Genomic DNA, 22,298 nt, shown 5'->3' with positions numbered 1-22,298 from the left:
TAAACACCACAGAGCAATAAGCTTTCATTCTGGAGCAGCAGGTGGATTTGTACTTCATATTGTTACCTACGCCCTGGAGTAGACTCAATGTCAGTCCTTTTATCACCAAGAAAATCATTTTTAGCAATCCTAGATGCAGCAATCAGTATAAATGGGAAACAATGTGAAAGTACTTCTGAATTATATTAGATTACTTCAGGTTTTGGTAATGCAGCAAATAGTGCAATTTTAAATTCAACATTTTTTTGTGTCCATGTAAAGTGTCAAGTACAGCTGGCGTGTTCAGGCTCTGTGTTACACTCTTCCAAAATAAAAAAAATGTATTTTTTATGATTGTGGATAGATATTTTTAATCAACCTAATCAAACATGGTACAACACCTCTAGAACAGATGGGATTCCATCTCAAGCCTCTTAGTACAGAGGTATGGAGACTACCACTACACTAGAAGGGCACTTTATGCCTGGTTATAGGCTGAATCAGCGACACAGTGGTGATGTTATCACCAGTACGGGTTAGGGAAAGAGTTCTAATTAAACATGACAATTACAGGATATATACCTAATTTAAGATATCATATATAAAGAACAATTTTAAAATTCAATACCAACTGTTTTCTTATTTTTTCCCCCTCCCTGAAAGAGGTAAGAAGGGGAAATAATTGAACAGGTTGACCTTGGAAGGAAACTTACTCATTTGCTTTCTCAGTAATTGATCACCACAGTAATTAATCCTCCAGCAATTAAGGTGCTTAGGTGGTTGGTTAATGGCCACTTAAGGGCCTCAAACCACCACCACCCTGTAGGAGAGACTCAAAGATTCACAATTCTGAGGGAACAGATTTCTTATTATTGTAGTCCTAAATGGTCAGCCCCAAGTTTCAGACCTTCTCACCAGGGGAAATACCCTGTCAACATCTACTCATAAAACTCCTTAATTGTTATATAATTCTTCTTATTCTTCAAAACTATAGGAAGTATAGACATCAACACAATCTTTCCTCTAAGGACAATCCCTTTATTTTAGGATTCAGTCTTGAGAACTTCGTTGTACTCCATCAAAAACAAGTATGTCCTCCCTTATGTACAGGGACCAGAGGTATGCACAGATGTAGACTCACCAAGGTTCTGGTGAGTAAAACTTCCTTACTCATTTTTCAACTTCATGTGAAGTAAAGCAAATATTTAATGTGCTTCCTAATGGCTTGTTGCACATTCATGGTAACATTGCAATTTGTGTGGAAGGATATCCTGACCTTTCAGAATAGCAACATTTCCCAGTCTCTCACTATTTAGTGTTTCTCTATTCCGCCCACCAAAGTAGTCAACTTCATGTGTTTCCACGTGATGTTCCATCTGCCACACTCCAAGTATTCCTGATTTTAGTTTAAGATTTAGTTAATCTAGGTATTTTTAAGAGACTTGTCATGTATGTATTATGTTAGTCTCACAAGGGAAAGTGTCAATTATTCTCTGTATTAATACACTGTTCTTTCAAGAAGCCATTTTATGCTACTACATGGTTGCAATAACAACCTCAAAAATATTGATTAAAAACTCGAATTGAGTAGTAGCCTTAATAATGATTAATTAAAGACCTCAACTTAACTGTAATTGATAATGTAATTAGCACACGTTACTGAAAAAAGGCTGTGTTTCTTACAATCTTTCTACTAATATCCTTGTACTAACTGGTAGTTCTTTTTTAAAAAAAGAACTTTGAAGAACAGGCTATAGGAATGGGAGAGACAAAAATACCTCCAGAACCTTGGGGCTTGAAGCTATAAACCTATGAATGGAGGTCTGTCATTCTAAGAGATGAGGCAAGCCAGGCGAAAAGGATTCACTGTCTATTTCTTAAAGCAATTAACAGATGGACTAGAGCAATGAAATTAACCGTTTCCTAATAATAAGTTTTATCAAGGGGAAGGGAACTACTAAATAAAGGCTCTGAGTGTCAGGTTTGTGTGTGTGTGTAGGAATCCTCAGGGCTGATGGAATATGGTCCTGACCCAGGTTGAGTCTAGATAGTGCGGAAGGTATCTGTTTAATTATGGGGGATTTTCTGTAAATCTGGAAATTTGAAGTCATAACAAATAATACAGCACTTCTGTCCAGAATTTTCAAAGATATTGACAAAACTCCTGAGTAAATGTGACATTAATTGTTTTTTTTCCAAAGAAGGAAGTTTTTCCTGTTTGAATGCTGGGTTCTGGATGTCCAATCTGTCTACTATTTCTTATAAGCATAACTTCTAAGATTCTTTCGTTTGTGACTTAAATAGTTCTTAGTTGTTAGATAAATGTGTCGCTAACCTAGCACTGATTCCGTAAATCTATTTTTTAGATTAGAATCAGTCTGACCACTGTGGCATAGACAGCCTCACAAGAAAGCTTATAACTTCTAGGCATTATCTGGGCCAAATTGACACCAATTGTTAAAGTTCACTTGAGAATGTAACTTTTAAAAAAAAAGTTTTGTGATTTACATATGAAAGAACAGAAACCAACATGGTCGTTCTAAAAGACGAGAGATTTAACAAACAATCCAGGTCTTTTTCAATATATAATTTCAGTTACATCACACTGTAAACTTTTGCGATAAATTGTGTCTTACAATCTTATTCTCCACAACCACCTGATGAAGGAGTAGCGCTCTGAAAGTTAGTGCTTCCAAATAAACCTGTTGGACTATAACCTGGTGTTGTGAGAGTTTTAACTTTGTACACCCCAGTCCAACACTGGCATCTCCAAATCTTGTCTAACCTGATGGTAATTGATTATACTTACATTTGGTAACTGATGTTATGCAATAACTCAGTTTATTAATCCTGTCTGATGGTATCTGTTATTGCTGAAGCATTTGAACAACATAGTTTGAAGAAATTAATTCAGGACTTTTAATTAGGTGGACTCAACCAAACTGAAAAATAAACTTAAAACTGACACTGTAGGGAAATAGATGGTGACACCTTGCAAAATTACAGAGGAGGAAGTGCTGGATGTCTTGAAACATGTAAAGGTGGATAAATCCCCAGGACCTGATCAGGTGTGCCCCAGAACTCTGTGGGAAGCTTGAGAAGTGATTGCTGGGCCTCTTGCTGAGATATTTGTATAATCGATAGTCACAGGTGAGGTGCCGGAAGACTGGAGGTTAGCTAACGTGGTGCCACTGTTTAAGAAGGGTGGTAAGGACAAGCCAGGGAACTATAGACCAGTGAGCCTGACCTCAGTGGTGGGCAAGTTGTTGGAGGGAGTCCTGAGGGATAGGATGTACATGTATTTGGAAAGTAAGGACTGATTTGGGATAGTCAACATGGCTTTGTGTGTGGGAAATCATGTCTCACAAACTTGATTGAGTTTTTTTTGAAGAATTAACAAAGAGGATTGATGAGGGCAGAGCGGTAGATGTGATTTATATGGACTTCAGTAAGGCGTTCAACAAGGTTCCCCATGGGAGACTGATTAACAAAGTTAGATCCCAAGGAACACAGGGAGAACTAGGCATTTGGATACAGAACTGGCTCGAAAGGTAGAAGACCGAGGGTGGTGGTGAAGGGTTGTTTTTCAGACTGGAGGCCTGTGACCAGTGGAGTGCCACAAGGATCGATGCTGGGTCCTCTACTTTTGTCATTTACACGAATTATTTGGATGTGAGCATAAGAGGTACAGTTAGTAAGTTTGCAGATGACACCAAAATTGGAGGTGTAGTGGACAGCGAAGAGGGTTACCTCAGATTACAAGATCTTGACCAGATGGGCCAATGGGCTGAGAAGTGTCAGATGGAGTTTAATTCTGATAAATGCGAGGTGCTGCATTTTGGGAAAGCAAATCTTAGCAGGATTTATACACTTAATGGTAAGGTCCTAGGGTTTTTTTTCTGGAAACGTTCAGAAATACTTTTTCAGGATGGAGGAATTGAGCTATAGGGAGAAGTTGAACAGGCAGGGGGAAGGGGGAAGATTAGAGTGAGAGGGGAAAGATATAAAAGAGATCTAAGGGGCAACATTTTCACAGAGGGTGGTACAAGTATGGAATGAGCTGCCAGAGGAAATGGTGGAGGCTGGTACAATTAAAATATTTAAGAGGCATTTGGATGGGTATATGAATAGGAAAGGTTTGGAGGGATATGGGCCAGGTACTGGCAGGCAGGACTAGATTGGGTTGGGATATCTGGTCAGCATGGAGGGTTGGACCGAAGGGTCTGTTTCTATGCTGTGCATCTCTGTGACTCTATGACACCACTCCGGATGCTTAAAACATGTCAAAATCTTTTCTGTAGACTCTGTGTCCTCCACACTGCTTACTTGCCCCAGAAATTTGCATCAGCTGCAACAGCATGTCAGCATGTTAAATTCAATCCCTTATCTATGTAGCTGGAGTAATTGAGTCATTTCATTTTAAAGTCTCTTTTCAGACTAAACATCTATCTGTAATTCCAATTTTACATTGTTTCACCTTGTTATCATGTCATTGCTCTGCGTTATTACATCCGCATTTTGCATTTCACATGACATCATTCTGAATTCAGTATGAGGAAAAGCTTTTCATTGAAATCAAAAATTCACAATTTATTTTTTTAAAAGATTAGATTGGATTAGAATCCCTACAGTATGGAAACAGGCCATTTGGCCCAACAAGTCCACACCGACCCTCCGAAGAATAAGCCGTCCGGACACATTCCCCGACCCTATACTTACCCCAGACTAATGCACCTAACACAACAGACAATTCGCCTAACCTGCACATCTTTGCTCCAAAACAACTTTTCAAAGGAGAACATCCAAGCAAATAGATATTTTTTGTGAAAGAAATTGGTGTTTTTGGTGTCACTCCGCATTGCAAACTAGCTATACAGCCAACTGACTCCTTTCTGACCATCTTAATGACTGGGTGCAATTGAAGGCTCATTCATCAGCTTCAAAGAAACAAGCAAATTATTGAGAACCACACACTGAACTTAGTTGCGAGACCTTCAGTGTGAAAATTCTCATCATTGAAAAGTTACTCTGCATGAATATCTGACCATCAGAACATTTAGGCAACGTCTGTTAACAAAATATGTACTGTTCATAGTTTTAGGTTTATAAGTTCCTTATGAACTTATCTGTAGAACAAACTGTCTATATTTCGAAATTGTTCTAGCAACATTTTTTTCACTTGTTTTAGTATCTGGGAAGATTTCATTGAATAGTTCTGATAGTTGTAGTAATTCTGATTGTTAAGAGGATGTAACTTTTTTTGTCAAGTGTCATGTTTCTGAAATAACGTATCAGTTGCTCACATAATACATTAGGTAATGAAAACAATTAGTTCAGATTAAAGGCGTAGGAAATCCTTGGAATTACGTAAAAGAACCAGAAATTCAGAGCATTTAATGTCAGTTTTACCCCATATTTCTGGGTTCTAATTTGGAGACATATTTCAAAATTGTTTCTGAAACTGAAGAAGGTGGACTTTGGCTGTGTTTTCATGAACCCAAAGCCCCTGAAGGATAAAAATACTGTGCTGTTGTTACTGCTAGTTAAGTATTTATAATGTTCTGCTCAATGAATTCTACTTGATTCATAATCACCAGCCCTTTGTACCTAGTTAGATCAAGCAGAACTGAAGTCCAGGACACTGTTGCTATAATTTAAATAATTCAGAATTCAAACATCTTAAATAAAAGGGTTTTGTATCTGAAGAACCCCTTAGTCTTCTACTAGTCTGACACTTCTCCTTGGAGGGAGTGCGTTGAGTGACTGTGTGTCACAAAATTAGACAGAAGGATTCTCCCATTTAAAAAGAAGATAAAGAGAGATTCTATTTTTCTCTCAGAATTTCAAGAGATCAGAATTCCCTTCCCCAGCATGAAGGCTCAGTCACTGAACATATTCTAGGCTGAGTTAGACAGATTTCTGATTTCACAAGGGAGTCAAGATTGTTGGGGGAGGTAGGGATGTGGTGTCAGGCAAGGAAGTGAATTTAAGGCCACAACCAAATCAGCCATAATCTTATTAAATTGGCACAGTAAGTTTGATGGGCCAAATGGCCTATTCCTGATCCAGTTTTGGAAGGATCCCAAGGAATGTTAAGCAATCACTTTTTTTTTTCATTTGCTCGTGGGATATGGATGTCACTGAACAGGCAAGCATTCCTGGCCAATCACACTGCAGATGTGAGCTGTTCAACCATGCTACTGCATTTCTTACAATGTAAATGTACTCAGTGCTGTTAAAGAACACAGAGTTGCAGGATTTTGACCCAGTGACTGTGAATGTTGGGATGGTGTGCGGCTTGGAGGGAACATGGTGTTGGTTGTGTTGTTCTGCTGCCCCTGTCACTCTAGGTGGTAGAGACCATGGGGTTAAAAGGTGCTGTCTGAGGAGCCTTGGTGAGCTACTTCAGTACACCCTGTTGATGGTAAACATTGCTGCCAATCAAGTGGCCGCCTTGTTCAGGAAAAGAAATCTAACAATCAAAAAAATGAATACATTTAGGCACTATTCTGTATCATAGTCAGCAAATCATAGTGATCTTGTGCCTTTAATGAAGAAAAATGTCTCGAGGCATTTGATACATTGACAGGAAACTTAATGCGTGTTGTTGGAGCTACACTCATCCAAGCAAGTGGAGAATATTGTATCACACTCCTGATTTGTGCTTTGTGGTGAAGATGCTTTGGAAAAACAGGAGGTGAGTTACTCATTGCAGAATTCTTTTGTAGTCATATTTATATATGAGTGATCCAGTTCAATTTCTGGTTAATGTTAATTCCCATGGTGTGGATAGTAGGGGATATAGCCACGCCATTGAATGTTGAGGACATGGCAAGATTGTATCCTAACATTTGCTTTATGCTACCAGTCCATACCAGATTCCCTGTAGCTAATGAATAGCAAGGGGTTTGTAGTTTCTATCGCTGACAGCTCTGTAGCTGATATTTGGTTTTGTCTGGAGTATGTTACACCTACTGAAACTACATAACAAAGATCTTTTTTCATTCAGTAATCAATAGCTTTATCAACAACATGATCATTGCAACTGGCAGAAACATTAATAAGTTTTGTTCATGCAGTATGCAAATATGCAAACTATTCTTTTCATTGGCAAACAATTCTGTGTCAAATGCTTTTTGCCTTTAAAGTTCACTGGGCTGGAATGAATTATGCTCATCGACAGAAACAAAACATCTTTTGTCTAAACATAATCCCTAAGAATAATAAATGCTTAGATGTTCGTTGCAGTCCATTAGAGTAGTTTCGTAAAAATCTGCAAAAAGATCGCTATTCATTGATTTATACATTTTATGACCTTAATAGCAATGCATAACAAAACATGGTTATGAATCTTTATCCTCCAACTGATTAAGATATAATCTTATCCAGGAAAGGAAATTAGATTAGATTAGATTACTTACAGTGTGGAAACAGGCCCTTCGGCCCAACAAGTCCACACCGACCCGCCGAAGCGCAACACTGGGAGAATGTGTAAACTCCACACAGTCAGTCGCCTGAGTCGGGAATTGAACCCAGGTCTCAGGCGCTGTGAGGCAGCAGTGCTAACCACTGTGCCGCCCACTAAATCTAAGGATCAAAAGGATGACTAAGTTCAGGCATTATTCTGGATCATCATCATCAACAAATCATCATGATCTTGTGCCTTTAATGAGGAAAAATGTCTCAAGGCGCTTGATACAATGAAAGGAAAAATAATGTGAACCAAAAAAGGAAAGATAACAAAGGGTAACAAATGCCTGGTCAGAGTGACAGTCTTTCAAAGTTGAATCTAAATAAAGTGGGAAGTACAGAGAATTGGTGGAGTATTAGAGCAGGGAAACACATGGCTGGCCACCAATGATGGAATGAGATGTGGCGGCATGAACATAAGCTGGAAATAGAGGAACACCTAATTTAAAATAAAGATTTTATTAATTCGCCAGATGTTGTTGTAGCAGGGAAGGCCAGCATTAATTGCCCATGCCTAATATTTCGAATCAAGTGGCTTGCTAGGTGACGTAAGGCATCAGTAACAGCCAACCACCTCTTGCTGAAGAATTGAAGTCATATAGGGCAGATTTCACTCAAGGATATTATCCATCTCGTTATTCAGAATCAGGGTAAGGGAATATTTCTATGATTGCTAGTGCTCTTCCTAACACATTTAAGGCATCCAATGTCTGGGTTTAAAAAGTTGAATTACATGAATTTAGCAAGATATAACTAAATTAGGCAAATACGGGCACACTGGCAAATCAGACCTGTTTTGCACTATGCCCTCTAGTTCTGGACTCCCAAACCCCAGGGAAAAGACTGTCTATTTATCCAATCCATGCTCCTCAATTTTGTAGCCCTCTATAAGGTCAGCCCCTCAGCCTCCGACGCTCCAAGGAAAACAGCCCCAGCCTGTTCAGCCTCTCCTTGTAGCTCAGATCCTCCAACTCTGGCAACATTCTTGTAATAGTGGTTCTGTTCGCCGAGCTGGAAGTTTTTGTTGCAAACGTTTCGTCCCCTAGCTAGGAGACATCATCAGTGCTGTGGAGCCTCCTGCAAAGCGCTTCTTTGATGTTCCTTCCGGCATTTATAGTGGTCTGTCCTTGCCGCTTCCGGGTGTCAGTTTCAGCTGTCCGCTGTAGTGATTGGTATATTGGGTCCAGGTCGATGTGTCTGTTGATGGAATTTGTGGATGAATGCCATGCCTCTAGGAATTCCCTGGCTGTTCTCTGTCTGGCTTGCCCTATGATAGTAGTGTTTTCCCAGTCGAATTCATGTTGCTTGTTGTCTGAGTGTGTGGCTACTAGGGATAGCTGGTCGGACAAACAGGAAGACAGCTAACAATCCGCATACATGAACACCAACTAGCCACGAAATGACACGACCAGCTATCCCTAGTAGCCACACACTCAGACAACAAGCAACATGAATTCGACTGGGAAAACACTACTATCATAGGGCAAGCCAGACAGAGAACAGCCAGGGAATTCCTAGAGGCATGGCATTCATCCACAAATTCCATCAACAGACACATCGACCTGGACCCAATATACCAATCACTACAGCGGACAGCTGAAACTGACACCCGGAAGCGGCAAGGACAGACCACTATAAATGCCGGAAGGAACATCAAAGAAGCGCTTTGCAGGAGGCTCCACAGCACTGATGATGTCTCCTAGCCAGGGGACGAAACGTTTGCAACAAAAACTTCCAGCTCGGCGAACAGAACCACTACAACAAGCACCCGAGCTACAAATCTTCGCACAAACTTTGAACATTCTTGTAAATCTTTTCTGAACCCTTTTATGTTTCACAACATCTTTCCGATAGGAAGGAGACCAGATTGCAAGCAATATTCCAACAGAGGCCTAACCAATGTCCTGTACAGCCGCAACATGACCTCCCAACTCCTGTATTCAATACTCTGACCAATAAAGGAAAGCATACCAAATGCCTTCTTCACAATCCTATCTACCTGCGACTCCACTTTCAAGGAGCTATGAACCTGCACTCCAACGTCTCTTTGTTCAGCAACACTCCCTAGGACCTTACCATTAAGTGTATAAGTCCTACTAAGATTTGTTTTCCCAAAATGCAGCACCTCGCATTTATCGGGATCAAACTGTCACTTCTCGGCCCGTTGGCCCATCTGGTCCAGATCCTGTTGTAATCTGAGGTAACCCTCTTCACTGTCCACTACACCTCCAATTTTGGTGTCATCTGCAAACTTACTAACTGTACCTCTTATGCTCACATCCAAATCATATATGTAAATGACAAAAAAGTAGAGGGCCCAGCACCGATTCTTGTGGCACTCCACTGGTCACAGGCCTCCAGTCTGAAATACAACCCTCCACCATCCTCGGTCTTCTCCCTTTGAGCCAGTTCTGTATCCAAATGCCTAGTTCTCCCTGTATTCCATGAGATCTAACTTTGCTAATCAGTCTCCCATGGGGAACTTTGTTGAATGCCTTACTGAAGTCCATAAAGATTACATCCACCGCTCTGCCCTCATCAATCCTCTTTGTTACTTCAAAACACTCAATCAAGTTTGTGAGACATGATTTCCCATGCACAAAGCCATGTTTACTATCCCTAATCAGTCCTTGCCTTTCCAAATACATGTACATCCTGTCCCTCAGGATTCCCTCCAACAACTTGCCCACCACCGAGGTCAGGCTCACCAGTCTATAGTTCTCTGGCTTGTTTTTACCGCCCTTCTTAAACAGTGGCATCATGTTTGCCAACCTCCAGTCTTCCGGCACCTCACCTGTGACCATCGATGATACAAATATCTCAGCAAGAGGCCCAGCAATCACTTCTCTAGCTTCCCACGGAGTTTGCAGTACTCCTTTTCAAAAATACTTTGGGCTGAATTTTAGCAGGAGTTGTATTCCCTGCACCCTCTCCTCCTCTCCGCCAAATGAAAAATCGGCTGACCTGTAACCGTATTACACTGGGGGCTTCCTTAATTGGTTCCAGAGAAGGTATCCAACCACCAGATGGCAGCAAGTTCCACTTAGAGAGCAGCCCACCAACATGATTGGCCATCAATTCTTGGAAACCCAGACTTGGTAGGTTCGATAGTGACCATTGCTGGGACTGCGATGATACTGTGGCTTTGAGGTGCATTTGTCTTTTGACAAGCTGTAGTACTGAGCTGTCTATTGAAAACCCATAACGTAAACAGCTTGTGAATCCTAGGGTTGTTTGTAAAAGTAGGAACAATAGAAGCAGACTGTGGGCAAGCTGCCACAGAACCAGAATCTTCAGTTTTAGATTTTCAGTAGCAGCTGCTGGAGTCTCGAAGCTGGATGTGGAAGCAGTTTGTTCTCTCTCCATTATGGCTAAAAACTGGGGGTTCTCTTCCTGCTGTTTAAATTGTATGTGGGACAATTTGTTTTCGTGGATCTGCCTTTTGCCAACTTTATAACTTTAGTGTGTTACTATATTGGAACAGTTACTGTTTAGTTATTAAATAATCTATTATTCTGTTTTCCAATAAAGTTAAATTATTCCAATTTCTTCTTTTTGCTGTATTTTAACTATTGTTTATGAGTAAAGTGGGGTTTTGTTTCAAATCTGGTTGTTTGACCATTCGAATTGCATTCGGAACTCAATGCCTAGCATTTGCCTTTACAATAACATATTTTGAGAGGGGGTGGAGGAGCCTGGCCTGGTTCATAACAGGACCATAGGCAATTGTTGAGAAGGGGGGGGATCATAGATTGGAGACTTTGGAAGGGACCAGCTGGCAGACACTGGAGGAAGGGGAGGGGTACGGGGAGGGAGGTGACTGAGTTTGAGAGGGAAGGAGAGGATAAAGAGCTCTGCGATCTTGGTGGAGGCAGGAAATGCTTCCAATGGCCTCCCCCCATAGCCACCCCACCTCTTTGCTCAGCAGCAGCCAGTGCAGAGAAAACTGCTGGGGCTACTTATCTGACAAGGTAAAAACGAGAGGACTGTAGATGCTGGAGATTAGAGAGTGTGGTGCTAGAAAAGCATAGCAGGTCTGGTAGCATCAGACAATTCTCCTGCTCCTTGGATGCTGTCTGACTTACTTATCTGACAAGCCCGGTGATGAGCAAAGCAGGAGAGGAGCTGGAATGAGAGCCTAAAGAGGCCTTTACCTGACCTCCAAACTGCTTCAATAGACATAAGTACCTTCCCACTCACGCTAATATAGAATACTGGCCTGGGTGAGCATCGACAAATTAGACCGTACCCTCGACCTGTGTTCACCTATTACTACCTCACCAGTCTGCCCCTCTCCCTGCCCAAAACAGTCCCCACACCACCTTCATCTGTAGCTCCCCTCACCCCACTCCTAGTCCTGAAGAAGGGTTACACCCGAAACGTTGACTTCTCCACCTCCTGATGCTGCCTGGCTTATTGTGTTCTTCCAGCCTCCTGCTTGTCTACTTTGGGTGAGCAAGGAGGCAGCAGGAAGGCCAGGTGCTTTAATTTTACAAAGTGGAGGGGATCGCAAAATCCAGCTCCCCCATCTTAGAATCAGGACTACAAGGCTGACCAAGCATTCAAGAGATCTTAATCAGCGCTGGGAGTTTGCAACAATTGGCCAGATTTTCAGGCTTTCATTTGGTTTTCAAATAAACTGGAATGCTCAAAAAATATAAGGTATATTTTGGAAGGATTCTGAAACTAAAAACAAAATTGACCAAGGAATTGTTTGTTTCCGTAAAGTAATTTTAGTAGAAAATTGTTATTTATTTAAAACTCATTTTCAGTTATTTAAAATCAGACCGGTCATACATCCTGAATTGACGCTGAATTACAATACATAATTTTTGTGAGAACTTATTTTTCAGTTGTACTAATCAAAGCTTACTATGTTACTACTATTGAATGTATCAAGGAATATCGATTAAAACCAATTTTGCACTTGAATCAGGAAGTGAAAACTTTAGCTCATTCTTCCAAATTTATTAATCACTTCTTGATTTTTATTAATTTTATGCTTAAACAATTAACCAGGATATTATACATTATAAGTACCAAGGAATGTAAAAATTAAAGAAAAAACATCAAAAAGCATTTTGAGCAACTTATTGGAACCTATTGACAGAATGTGCTTTTATGGAGACAGCAGCAGGAGTATTGCAGGTAGTTTACATTGTTACATGATGGGGGAAGCAAATCTAATAACAAACAGCAGGTTTTGCACAGATGCCCAATAGCTTGATGCCTTTGTTTCTATATCTGCAAATAATATTGCACAAGACCATTCAGAAGTGATTTGGACATTCTTGTGCTTTTGTCCGAAAGAGTACAAGACGCAAACATATAGCAACTGTCTCTCTTATCAACCATGATCAAGGAGTGTTAACTTGCTTTGTGACCTAATGTGCAGAGACAGCATATCAACATTCAAGTAACATAGACTTCTAGGCATTTACAGCACTGGAGGCCATTCAGTCCATGATCGTCAATAAAGATAGGACTGCACTAATCCCATTTTCCTGCCATTGGCCCATAACTCTAATGCATATGGCAACATGAGTGAGTTTCTAAATGTTGCTTACATGTCAAGTTTTAGACTTAAGCATACTTTCAACCATGGGTCCTAGATTCCCACCTCCTTCTGTGGTTAACACTGCTGCCTCACAGCGCCAGGGACCTGGGTTCAATTCCATGCTCAGGCAACTGTCTGTGTGGAGTTTGCACATTCTTCCTGATACTCCGGTTTCCTTGCACAGTACAAAGATGTACAGGTTAGATGGATTGGCATTGTTAACTTTCCCATTGTGTCTCGGGACGTGCAGGCTAGGTGGGTTAGCCATGGGAAATTCCGGGTAGTAGTGATTGGTAGGGGGATGTGTCTGAGTGGGATGTGCTTTGGAGGGTTGGTGTGGATTCGATGGGCCAAAAGGCCTGCTTCCATACTGTAGAAATTCTATGATTAGAAAGGAAAACATTTTCCCTCAACTTTCCTCTTAGCTTATTGAACAAAATATTAAGATAAAATGTCCCTTCCAATCCACTGTATCAATGCCCCTCATAAATCTTATACATTTCTATCAAGTCCTTTCTCAACCTTTGCTGATCCATGGAATACAATCCCAGCATATCTGATTTTTCCTCATATGACAGCCTCTCCAGCCTAGGCAGCATCCTGGAAAATCTCGTCTGCAACTCTCCAGTGCAATCACATCTTTTGCTGAACGTGATTTCCTTCTGGTCACATTTGCTGACATTTAAAGCATGGAAAAATTAAATTTTTAAAATTAAGGAAATAATTACCTGCGTGGCTATTGTACAAAATAAAAGAGAAAGTAACAGCTTGACCACAAGGTTAATCTGCTACATAATAGATTAGATTAGATTAGACTTACAGTGTGGAAACGGGCCCTTCGGCCCAACAAGTCCACACCGACCCGCCGAAGCGAAACCCACCCATACCCTTACATTTACCCCTTACCTAACACTATGGGCAATTTAGCATGGCCAATTCACCTGACCCGCACATCTTTGGACTGTGGGAGGAAACCGGAGCACCCGGAGGAAACCCACGCAGACACGGGGAGAACATGCAAACTCCACACAGACAGTCGCCTGAGTCGGGAATTGAACCCGGGTCTCAGGCGCTGTGAGGCAGCAGTGCTAACCACTGTGCCACCGTGCCGCCCACAAATAGTTCATCAACTATACATTGAAAGGTTTTAGTCAATGAGCTTCATGTGTCTGATCACAAAATTTCAACTTCTCTTCTACATACTATACATCTTTTCAGATCCAACTCCTGGCTGCTTATTGCATTAAGGCTGTGAATGTGAGCAGAACACAAAAAAGGTGCATTCCAATATGTAAAATTCACATTTACAGATACGTCACAATGATTCAAAATCATTCAAAACAAATAAGGATTAAACATGGTAAAACAAATGCATCAGTGCATTTTCTACCTGTTTTCTTAAGGAACACAAAGGACTGATCAGTGATTGTATTGATTCCTACCTGCTTCTGTATACTTCAAACCCACTTTCTCTTCCTCATCTTTTGGTTTGGGAGGTGGCCAAATGGCCTGGAGCCGTCCAGGAGTTCGGTCTTCAAATTCTGATGGCGATATATCCTGTGATTAAAATAAAGAAGCAGAACATCAACAAAAACAGGAGTAATAACATTAATATCTAAAAATTGTTCTAATTTCAACCTTATTAATGACATTCTATTATGGCTTACGTCAAGAATATTCTCTTTGTTGAATAAATATTTTCCACTTTGATCTCTCCATTTTTTTAATTGTAAAGACAAATTTCATTAATGCAATCAGTTTTTGATTATTGGACAAACATAGATGGAGTCAGCTACTTTACAATTATCATACTTCTGTTTTCCTGGTCTTTTCGGGTTCCTAATAGCCAGAGGAAAAATGTCAGAACAGGTTACTGCAATGCCATATGCAGTTAAGCACTCTTCCATTATTCTTTAGGTAGATATTCAGATGGTGGAATTTCAATTCTGATTTAAGTCTGGAATTCAGACAGACCCACAACAATGTAGCAGAGTCTTAAATGTACTTTGAAATGGCTGAGCATGCCATTCAGTTAGATCATATTGCAATGAAATTGATGACATGAAACTAGATGGACTGCCAAGATTTAACCAGGTGTCTGGAAACAGCAATAGCAAACTCATCCCTGTTGGGATCCTGTCAACCTCTCCCTTGTCAATGACTGGAAACTCTGCTTGAATTGGGAGAGTTGTCCCACAGTTTAGTTAAGGACCAATCCAACAAAGAATCATGAAATTACAGACACTCAGAATGACTATGCTTAAAACATTGTCATCATGATTTCTCCGTGCATGTCTGGTCACACTGATTGGCCAGACCCACCAGGAATAATGGCACAATGGTACACATTCAAGAGAGAGTTGCTCTGGGAATCCTTAACATTGTCTCTGCAGCACAAGAAGTCTCATGGCATCAGGTCAAACATGGATAAGGAAAACTACTATCACTTACGAATTGTAATAAGACTTCCTTGTTCCTATATTCTCAGTCATGGCAAATGAAGGTAAGAAGCCTACATGGCTTCTTCATCAGCCTGCTTCCTCTACTGACACCTTCAGGATCTATAGACTTGGATAATATGGTCCCTTTGTTCCTCATTACACCATGAATAGCAGGTCCCGGGGAGTATACTCTTCCCTTATTAGACCTCCCAAAATATATGACTCACAGTTACTGAAATTAAATTCTGTCTGCTGTTGCTCTGCCCAATTTACCAGCTGATCAATATCAGACTGTAGCCTAAGACCATCCCACTCATTATCAATATCATCACTAATTTTCACGTTATCTGCAAACTTACTAAATTATACTTTCTACATTCAAATCCAAGTCATTAATGTAAGTAGCAAACAGTCAGGGTCCCAGTATGGAAGCCTGCGAAACACTGCTGGTTGTAGGCTTCTAGTTTCTATAATAACCCTTCATCACCTTTTGCCTCTTATTTGTTTAACCAGTCTCGGATTCGGATTTCCAACTTGAACCCAAGTTGGCAAACTGGATCCAAAATTGGTTCATCAATCCTCATCAATATACCCATCACTAATGCATCTGTCCACAAGACTATTGTTAGGAATAACCATCACATAATTCTTGTGAATACAAAGTCCTGCCTTCACATTGAAGATCCCTTCAGTCAGTTGAGTGGCACTACCACGGTGTTAAATGGAGCAGATTTTGAACAGAGCTAGCAAAGCTGGCCATCCATGAGATACTGCGAGCCATCAGCAGCACTGGAACTGGATTCAATGACAATCTGTAATCTCATAGTCTGGCATAGCCCCTACTCTACCATTACCATCCAGTCAGGGTACCAAAACTAGGTCAATGAAAAGTGTTGGAGGGCAGGCCAGGAGCAACACCAGGTATTCCTAAGATTGAGATGGTACCCTGAGGCCATAACAAATGAGAACTTAAAAATGAAAGTGTTAGCAGCATATGGCAGGTAGAGCTCAGCAATGCCACAAGAAATGGGTCAAATCCAAGCTCTGCCGTCCCTTCACATCCATTCCTAAATGATGAGGGACAGTTAACAACTCACTGGAGGAGGTCTCATATATATTCACATCCTTAATGATGAGGGAGCTTAGCACATCAGTGCAAAAGCCAAGGCTGAAGCATTTACATCAAGCATCAGGCAGAAGTACTGAGTGAATGTTCCACCTTGGCCTCTTATTAAATTCCCATTTAAGAATGCCAGTCTTCAACCAATTCAATTCACTCTGTACAATGTCAAGAAATGGCTGAAGGTACTGGATACTGCAAACACAATGGGTCCTAACAACATTCTAGTAATAGTTCTGTATTCACAACCCTTTGAGCAAAGATATTAATCTCCAGCATAAATGGTCTACCCTCTATTCTGTAGCAGTGTCTCTGGTTCTAGACTCTCCAATCAAGGAAAATATCCTTATGTATCTAGTCTGCCCAGCCTTGTTAGGATTTTATACGTTGAATTAGATCTCCTCTCATCCTTCTAAACTCTAGTAAGTACAGGCCCAGTCAAACCAATTTCTCCACATAGGACATTGCTGCCATTCCTGAATGTCTTCTGCACCCTCTTTATTACATGTGTGTCCTTTCTTAAATAGGGAGACCAGAACTGTTCACAAGGCATACAAGACTGTGGACCAAGTGCTCTAAAATATTATTAAAATGATTTAATGAAACGAAAACAGAAATTGCTGGAGAAACTCACAGGTCTGGAAGCATCAGTGGAGAGAAAGCAGAGTCAACATTTTAGTTCCAGCGGCCCTTCTTCTGAATGTACATCTCAACTCAAACGTTCTAAAAATGATTGCCAATATATCATTTGCCTTCCCAGCTTGCTATATTTACATGTCCATTTTCATTGACTGGTATGCAAGGATACTTAGATCCATTTGTACATTCATACTTGCCAACATATTAAAATAATTTAAATAACACTGTTCCTTTCTGCTTTTTACACAACTTCACATTTTGCCATGTTCTACAACATTGCCACGAGTTTGGCCATTCACTCAACTGGTTTCAATCTCACTGAACCTCTTCGCATCCTCCTCACAAATCCATAGCGAATAGTTGGGGCCCCAAGCACGGATCTCGGAGTACAACGAGTCACTGTCAAGTTATTGTCTGACACCAAGGGAAAAAAAGCCTTATTTATTCTCATTTTTGTTTTCTGACCATCAATAAATCTCAATTCACAGAGGTATATTATCCCACCCCTCCATCACATGTGCTTTAACTTCGCCCAGTGATCTCTTATGAGAGACCTTCTCAAAATCCTTCTGAAAATCTTGGATAAAATAATTAATTCAGGATCTAGTACTTTCAGCACAATGAAAAATGCGAAGTCAAATTAAACATATGGACTCGAGCAATGTTAATCATGACATTTGACCTTAGTGAATGGACGATATAAAGTTATTGCAGCTGTTTTCAGTTTAAGCCATGATTGAATGGTGAAGCAGACTCAATGGGCTGAATGGCTTAATTTCTGCTCTCAATCTTGTGTTGTTATGGTCTTTATCATTTAGGACTGCCATTGATTCAGAGCAAAGAGATAAAGAGTGTGTTCTTGTGGAAATGAATTCACAAGGCAGGAGTGTATTTGCTTATCTTGTCATTGCAATTATTTTCTCATGCTTTGCATATACATAGAATCACTTAATACTTTAAGTGGGTGGGGAGGCAGATTAATCTGATTTTACAGTAAAGTTTCCTACCACACCTTTATTTGTGATTTAAATTGACATGCAGTTATATGCCCCAAGAACAGCATGCAAAATATAGTCACAAACAATTGTTTCAAGTTGATTTCAGTGCATTGAAACTGAGAATATAGAATCGTTGGTATGAGGCTTGCATTATGGGAAGAGAAGGAATAAAAGAAAATTGATACATTTATGGATCTATGAGAACACTGTCCTCCAGGTGCAACCTGGGTCCAAGGAATAATTCCTGCAAAGAAAGCTTAAAGCTTGATTGGTCCTCAAATGTGGCCCCATTTAAATTAGGCTGGCATTGACATTCCAGTTTTGGAACTGCTCAGTCAGCAGGAGTACGCCGCAACAAATATGTTTATACAGAAAATTTCTGAAATGGAACTTACGTGAATTCAGCTTCAGGACCAGCGAGTCCATGCTGAAATGCTTCCTCACAGTGAAATTGGTTCTTTGCATCACTTTTATTCCTCAGCAAGTAGAATAATTGCAAATATATAATCAACCCTATCTTGGTTTTGAGATCTGAGCTCAGCTGTAATGCTCTCCACACTCAGCAAATAGAAAATACATATAGCAGACACTCCTTGCTTGGATACATTAGCATATCACGTGCAGAATGAAGCCCTGGGACATAAACTAAACCTGTTCAGTTAAAAGGACACAGGCCTAGTAAAACTACAACAGTGGCAAAAACTCTGGATTCAAGTCCAATCAGAACTTGATGGCTGTGGAAGGAATGCTCATAGTGTGACCAGATCAGTTATTTATCAACCTATTCCAGCACAGCTATGGCAGATGGTAAGAACAGGCAACAAGTTAGCAACCTGTTTCCTGAAAAATAGGCAGTGAAAATAGATGTAGACATTTGCTTTGTCTGCATCATGCATCATCCCAGTCTTGGGAAAACCTCTGGGCGGCACGGTGGCACAGTGGTTAGCACTGCTGCCTCACAGCGCCTGCAGACCCGGGTTCAATTCCCGACTCAGGCGTCTGACTGTGTGGAGTTTGCACGTTCTCCCCGTGTCTGCGTGGGTTTCCTCCGGGTGCTCCGGTTTCCTCCCACAGTCCAAAGATGTGCGGCTCAGGTGAATTGGCCATACTAAATTGCCCGTAGTGTTAGGTAAGGGGTAAATGTAGGGGTATGGGTGGGTTGCGCTTCGGCGGGTCGGTGTGGACTTGTTGGGCCGGAGGGCCTGTTTCCACACTGTAAGTCTAATCAAAATTAGTTATGAAATGAATTGGTCAGGTATCTTCTCCTCATTTTTGTTCCAACATTAGTTCTTACTGATGCTGTAGGATGTGGAGTCAAAATTGGATAGTAGATACTGAGAAATAAGAAAGGGATGATCACCTTATTGGGATTGGGCCAGGTGCTGACACGTGGGACTAGATTGGGTTGGGATATCTGGTCGGCATGGACAGGTTGGACCAAAGGGTATGTTTCCATGTTGTACATCCCCAATGACTCTATCAGGAAAGATGGAACGAGGATAGAAATTCAGTCATGAAGTACAACAACATGGTTATGGTTGGAAAGAAACCAATTTTAAGTGCAGCAATGATCACAGAATCAGAAACCCTGGACTGCAGTAAGAAGCCATTTGGCCCACTGAGTCTGCACCAACACTCCAAATACCATTCATCTAGCCCCAACCCTATTCCAATAACCTTGTTGTTACCACAGCTAATCCAACTAGCATACACATCCCTGAACACGAAAGTTTAGCTTGGCCAATCCACCTAACCTTCACACCTTTGGAATTGCAAGTGAGGATAGGCATTTCTATCACAGAACCAGGTTTATAAAAGGCAAATGTAATAACATCTGCAAATTCCACAGGATGTTAAAGGAGTTTGCCTGTACCAGCACTTAAGGTGTGGGACATGTGAAAATTAAAACAATCGTTTTTTAGATCATTGGAAGCTCTTCTGGGGTAGACATGACCTGTACAAGAAGGACAGATTGTACTTAAATTGAAAGGGGACTAACATTCTGGCAGGGAGATTTGCTATAGCTGCACAGGAGGATTTAAATTAGTAAGGTGGGGCTGGGGCTGGGGGAAAGAGGTGAGACCCAGGGAGATAGTGAGGAAAGAGATCAATCTGAGATTGATACACTTGAAAACAAAGGCGAGTCAAACAGTCAGGGCAGGCAGGGAGGGACAAAGCAGAGAACAAGGTAGGACACTGATAAATTAAACTCTATTTATTTCAATGCAAGAGGCCTGAACGGGAAGGCAAATGAACTCAGGGCATAGTTAGGAACATGGGACTGGGATACCATAGCAAGTACAGAAACATGGCTCAAGGATGGACAGGACTGGCAGCTTAATATTCCAGGATACAAATGCTACAGGAAGGATAGAAAGGGAGGCAAGACAGGAGAGGGAGTGGCATTTTTGATAAGGGATAGCAATACAGCTGTACTGAGGGAGGATATTCCTGGAAATACATCTAAGGAAGTTATTTGGGTGAAACTGAGAAATAAGAAAGGGATGATCACCTTATTGGGATTGTATTGTAGACCCCCTAATAGTCTGAGGGAAGTTGAGAAACAAATTTGTAAGGAGATGTCAGCTATCTGTAAGAATAATAGGGTGGTTACAGTTGTGGATTTTAACTTTCCAAACATAGACTGGGACTGCCATAGTGTTAAGTGTGTTCAAGAAAATTTTCTGATTCAGAATGTGGATGTACCTACTAGAGAAGATGCAAAACTTGACCTACTCTTGGGAACTACGGCAGGGCAGGTGATTGAGGTGTCAATGGGGGAGCACTTTGGGGCCAGCGACCATTATTCTACTTGTTTTAAAATAGTGATGGAAAAAAGCATAGACCAAATCTAAAAGTTGAAGTTTTAAACTGAAGAAAGGCCAATTTTGACGGTATTAGGCAAGAACTTTCAAAAGCTGATTGGAGGCAGATGTTCGCAGGTAAAAGGACGGTTGGAAAATGGGAAGCCTTTAGAAATGCGATAACAAGAGTCCAGAGAAAATATATTCCTGTTAGTGTGAAAGGAAAGACTGGTAGGTATAGGGAATGCTGGATCACTAAAGAAATTGAGTGTTTGCTTAAGAAAAAGAAGGAAGCATATGTCAGGTAGAGACCGGATCGATCAAGTGAATCCTTAGAGTGTAGAGGCAGTAGGAGTACACTTAAGAGGGAAATCAGGAGTGCAATAAGGCGACATGGGATAGCTTTGGCAAATAGAGTTAAGGAGAATTCAAAGGGTTTTTCACAAATCTGTTAAGGACAAAACAAAAGTAGGGAAAGAATAGGGCTCCTCAAAGATCGACAAGGCGGCCTTTGTGTGGAGTCGCAGAAGATGGGGGAGATACTAAACAAGTATTTTGCATCAGTCTTTACTGTGGAAAAACACATGGAAGATATCGAATGTAGGGAAATAGATGGTGACATTGTGAAAAATGTCCAGATTACAGAGGAGGAAGTGCTGGATGTCTTGAAACGCCTAAAGGTGGATAAATCCCCAGGACCTGATCAGGTGTACCCTAGAACTGTGTGGGAAGCTAGAGAAATGATTGCTGGGCTTTTTGCTGAGATATTTGTATCCTCGATAGTCACAGGTGAGGTGCCAGAAGACTGGAGGTTGGCTAACGTGGTGCCACTGTTTAAGAAGGGTGGTAAGGACAAGCAAGGGAACTATAGACCGTGAGCCTGACGTCTGAGTTGGACAAGCTGTTAGAGGGAATCCAGAGGGAAAGCACGTACATTTATTTGGAAAGGCAAGGACTGCTTAGGGATAGTCAACATGGATTTGTACATGGGAAATGATGTCTCACAAACTTGATGGAGTTTTTTGAAGTAACAGAGAGGATTGATGAGGGCAGAATGGTGGATGTGATCACTTCAGTAAGGCGTTTGACAAGGTTCCCCATGGGAGACTGATTAGAAAGGTTAGATCTCATGGAATACAGGGAGAACTAGGCATTTGGATACAGAACTGGCTCAAAGGTAGAAGACAGAGGGTGGTGGTGGAGGGATGTTTTTCAGACTGGAGGCCTGTGACCAGTGGAGTGCCACAAAGATCGCTACTGGGTCCACTACGTTTCATCATTTATATAAAT

The 22,298-nt window shown here is 41.0% G+C and overlaps 1 protein-coding gene across 3 annotated transcripts in view; it reads right to left on the bottom strand.

The window, feature by feature from the left end:
* Positions 1-22,298, bottom strand: part of fmn1 (formin 1) — a 376,573-nt gene that overhangs the window by 300,852 nt on the left and 53,423 nt on the right. For all 3 annotated transcript variants that reach the window (XM_060828913.1, XM_060828914.1, XM_060828915.1), the window contains one exon: positions 14,449-14,563. In XM_060828913.1, coding sequence (XP_060684896.1) covers positions 14,449-14,563 — 115 coding nt within the window. The remainder of the gene's footprint in view (positions 1-14,448; positions 14,564-22,298) is intronic.

The sequence above is a fragment of the Hemiscyllium ocellatum genome, chromosome 8, assembly GCF_020745735.1.
Source record: "Hemiscyllium ocellatum isolate sHemOce1 chromosome 8, sHemOce1.pat.X.cur, whole genome shotgun sequence".
NCBI lineage: Eukaryota > Metazoa > Chordata > Chondrichthyes > Orectolobiformes > Hemiscylliidae > Hemiscyllium > Hemiscyllium ocellatum.
This window is presented reverse-complemented; position numbering and strand designations above follow the sequence as displayed.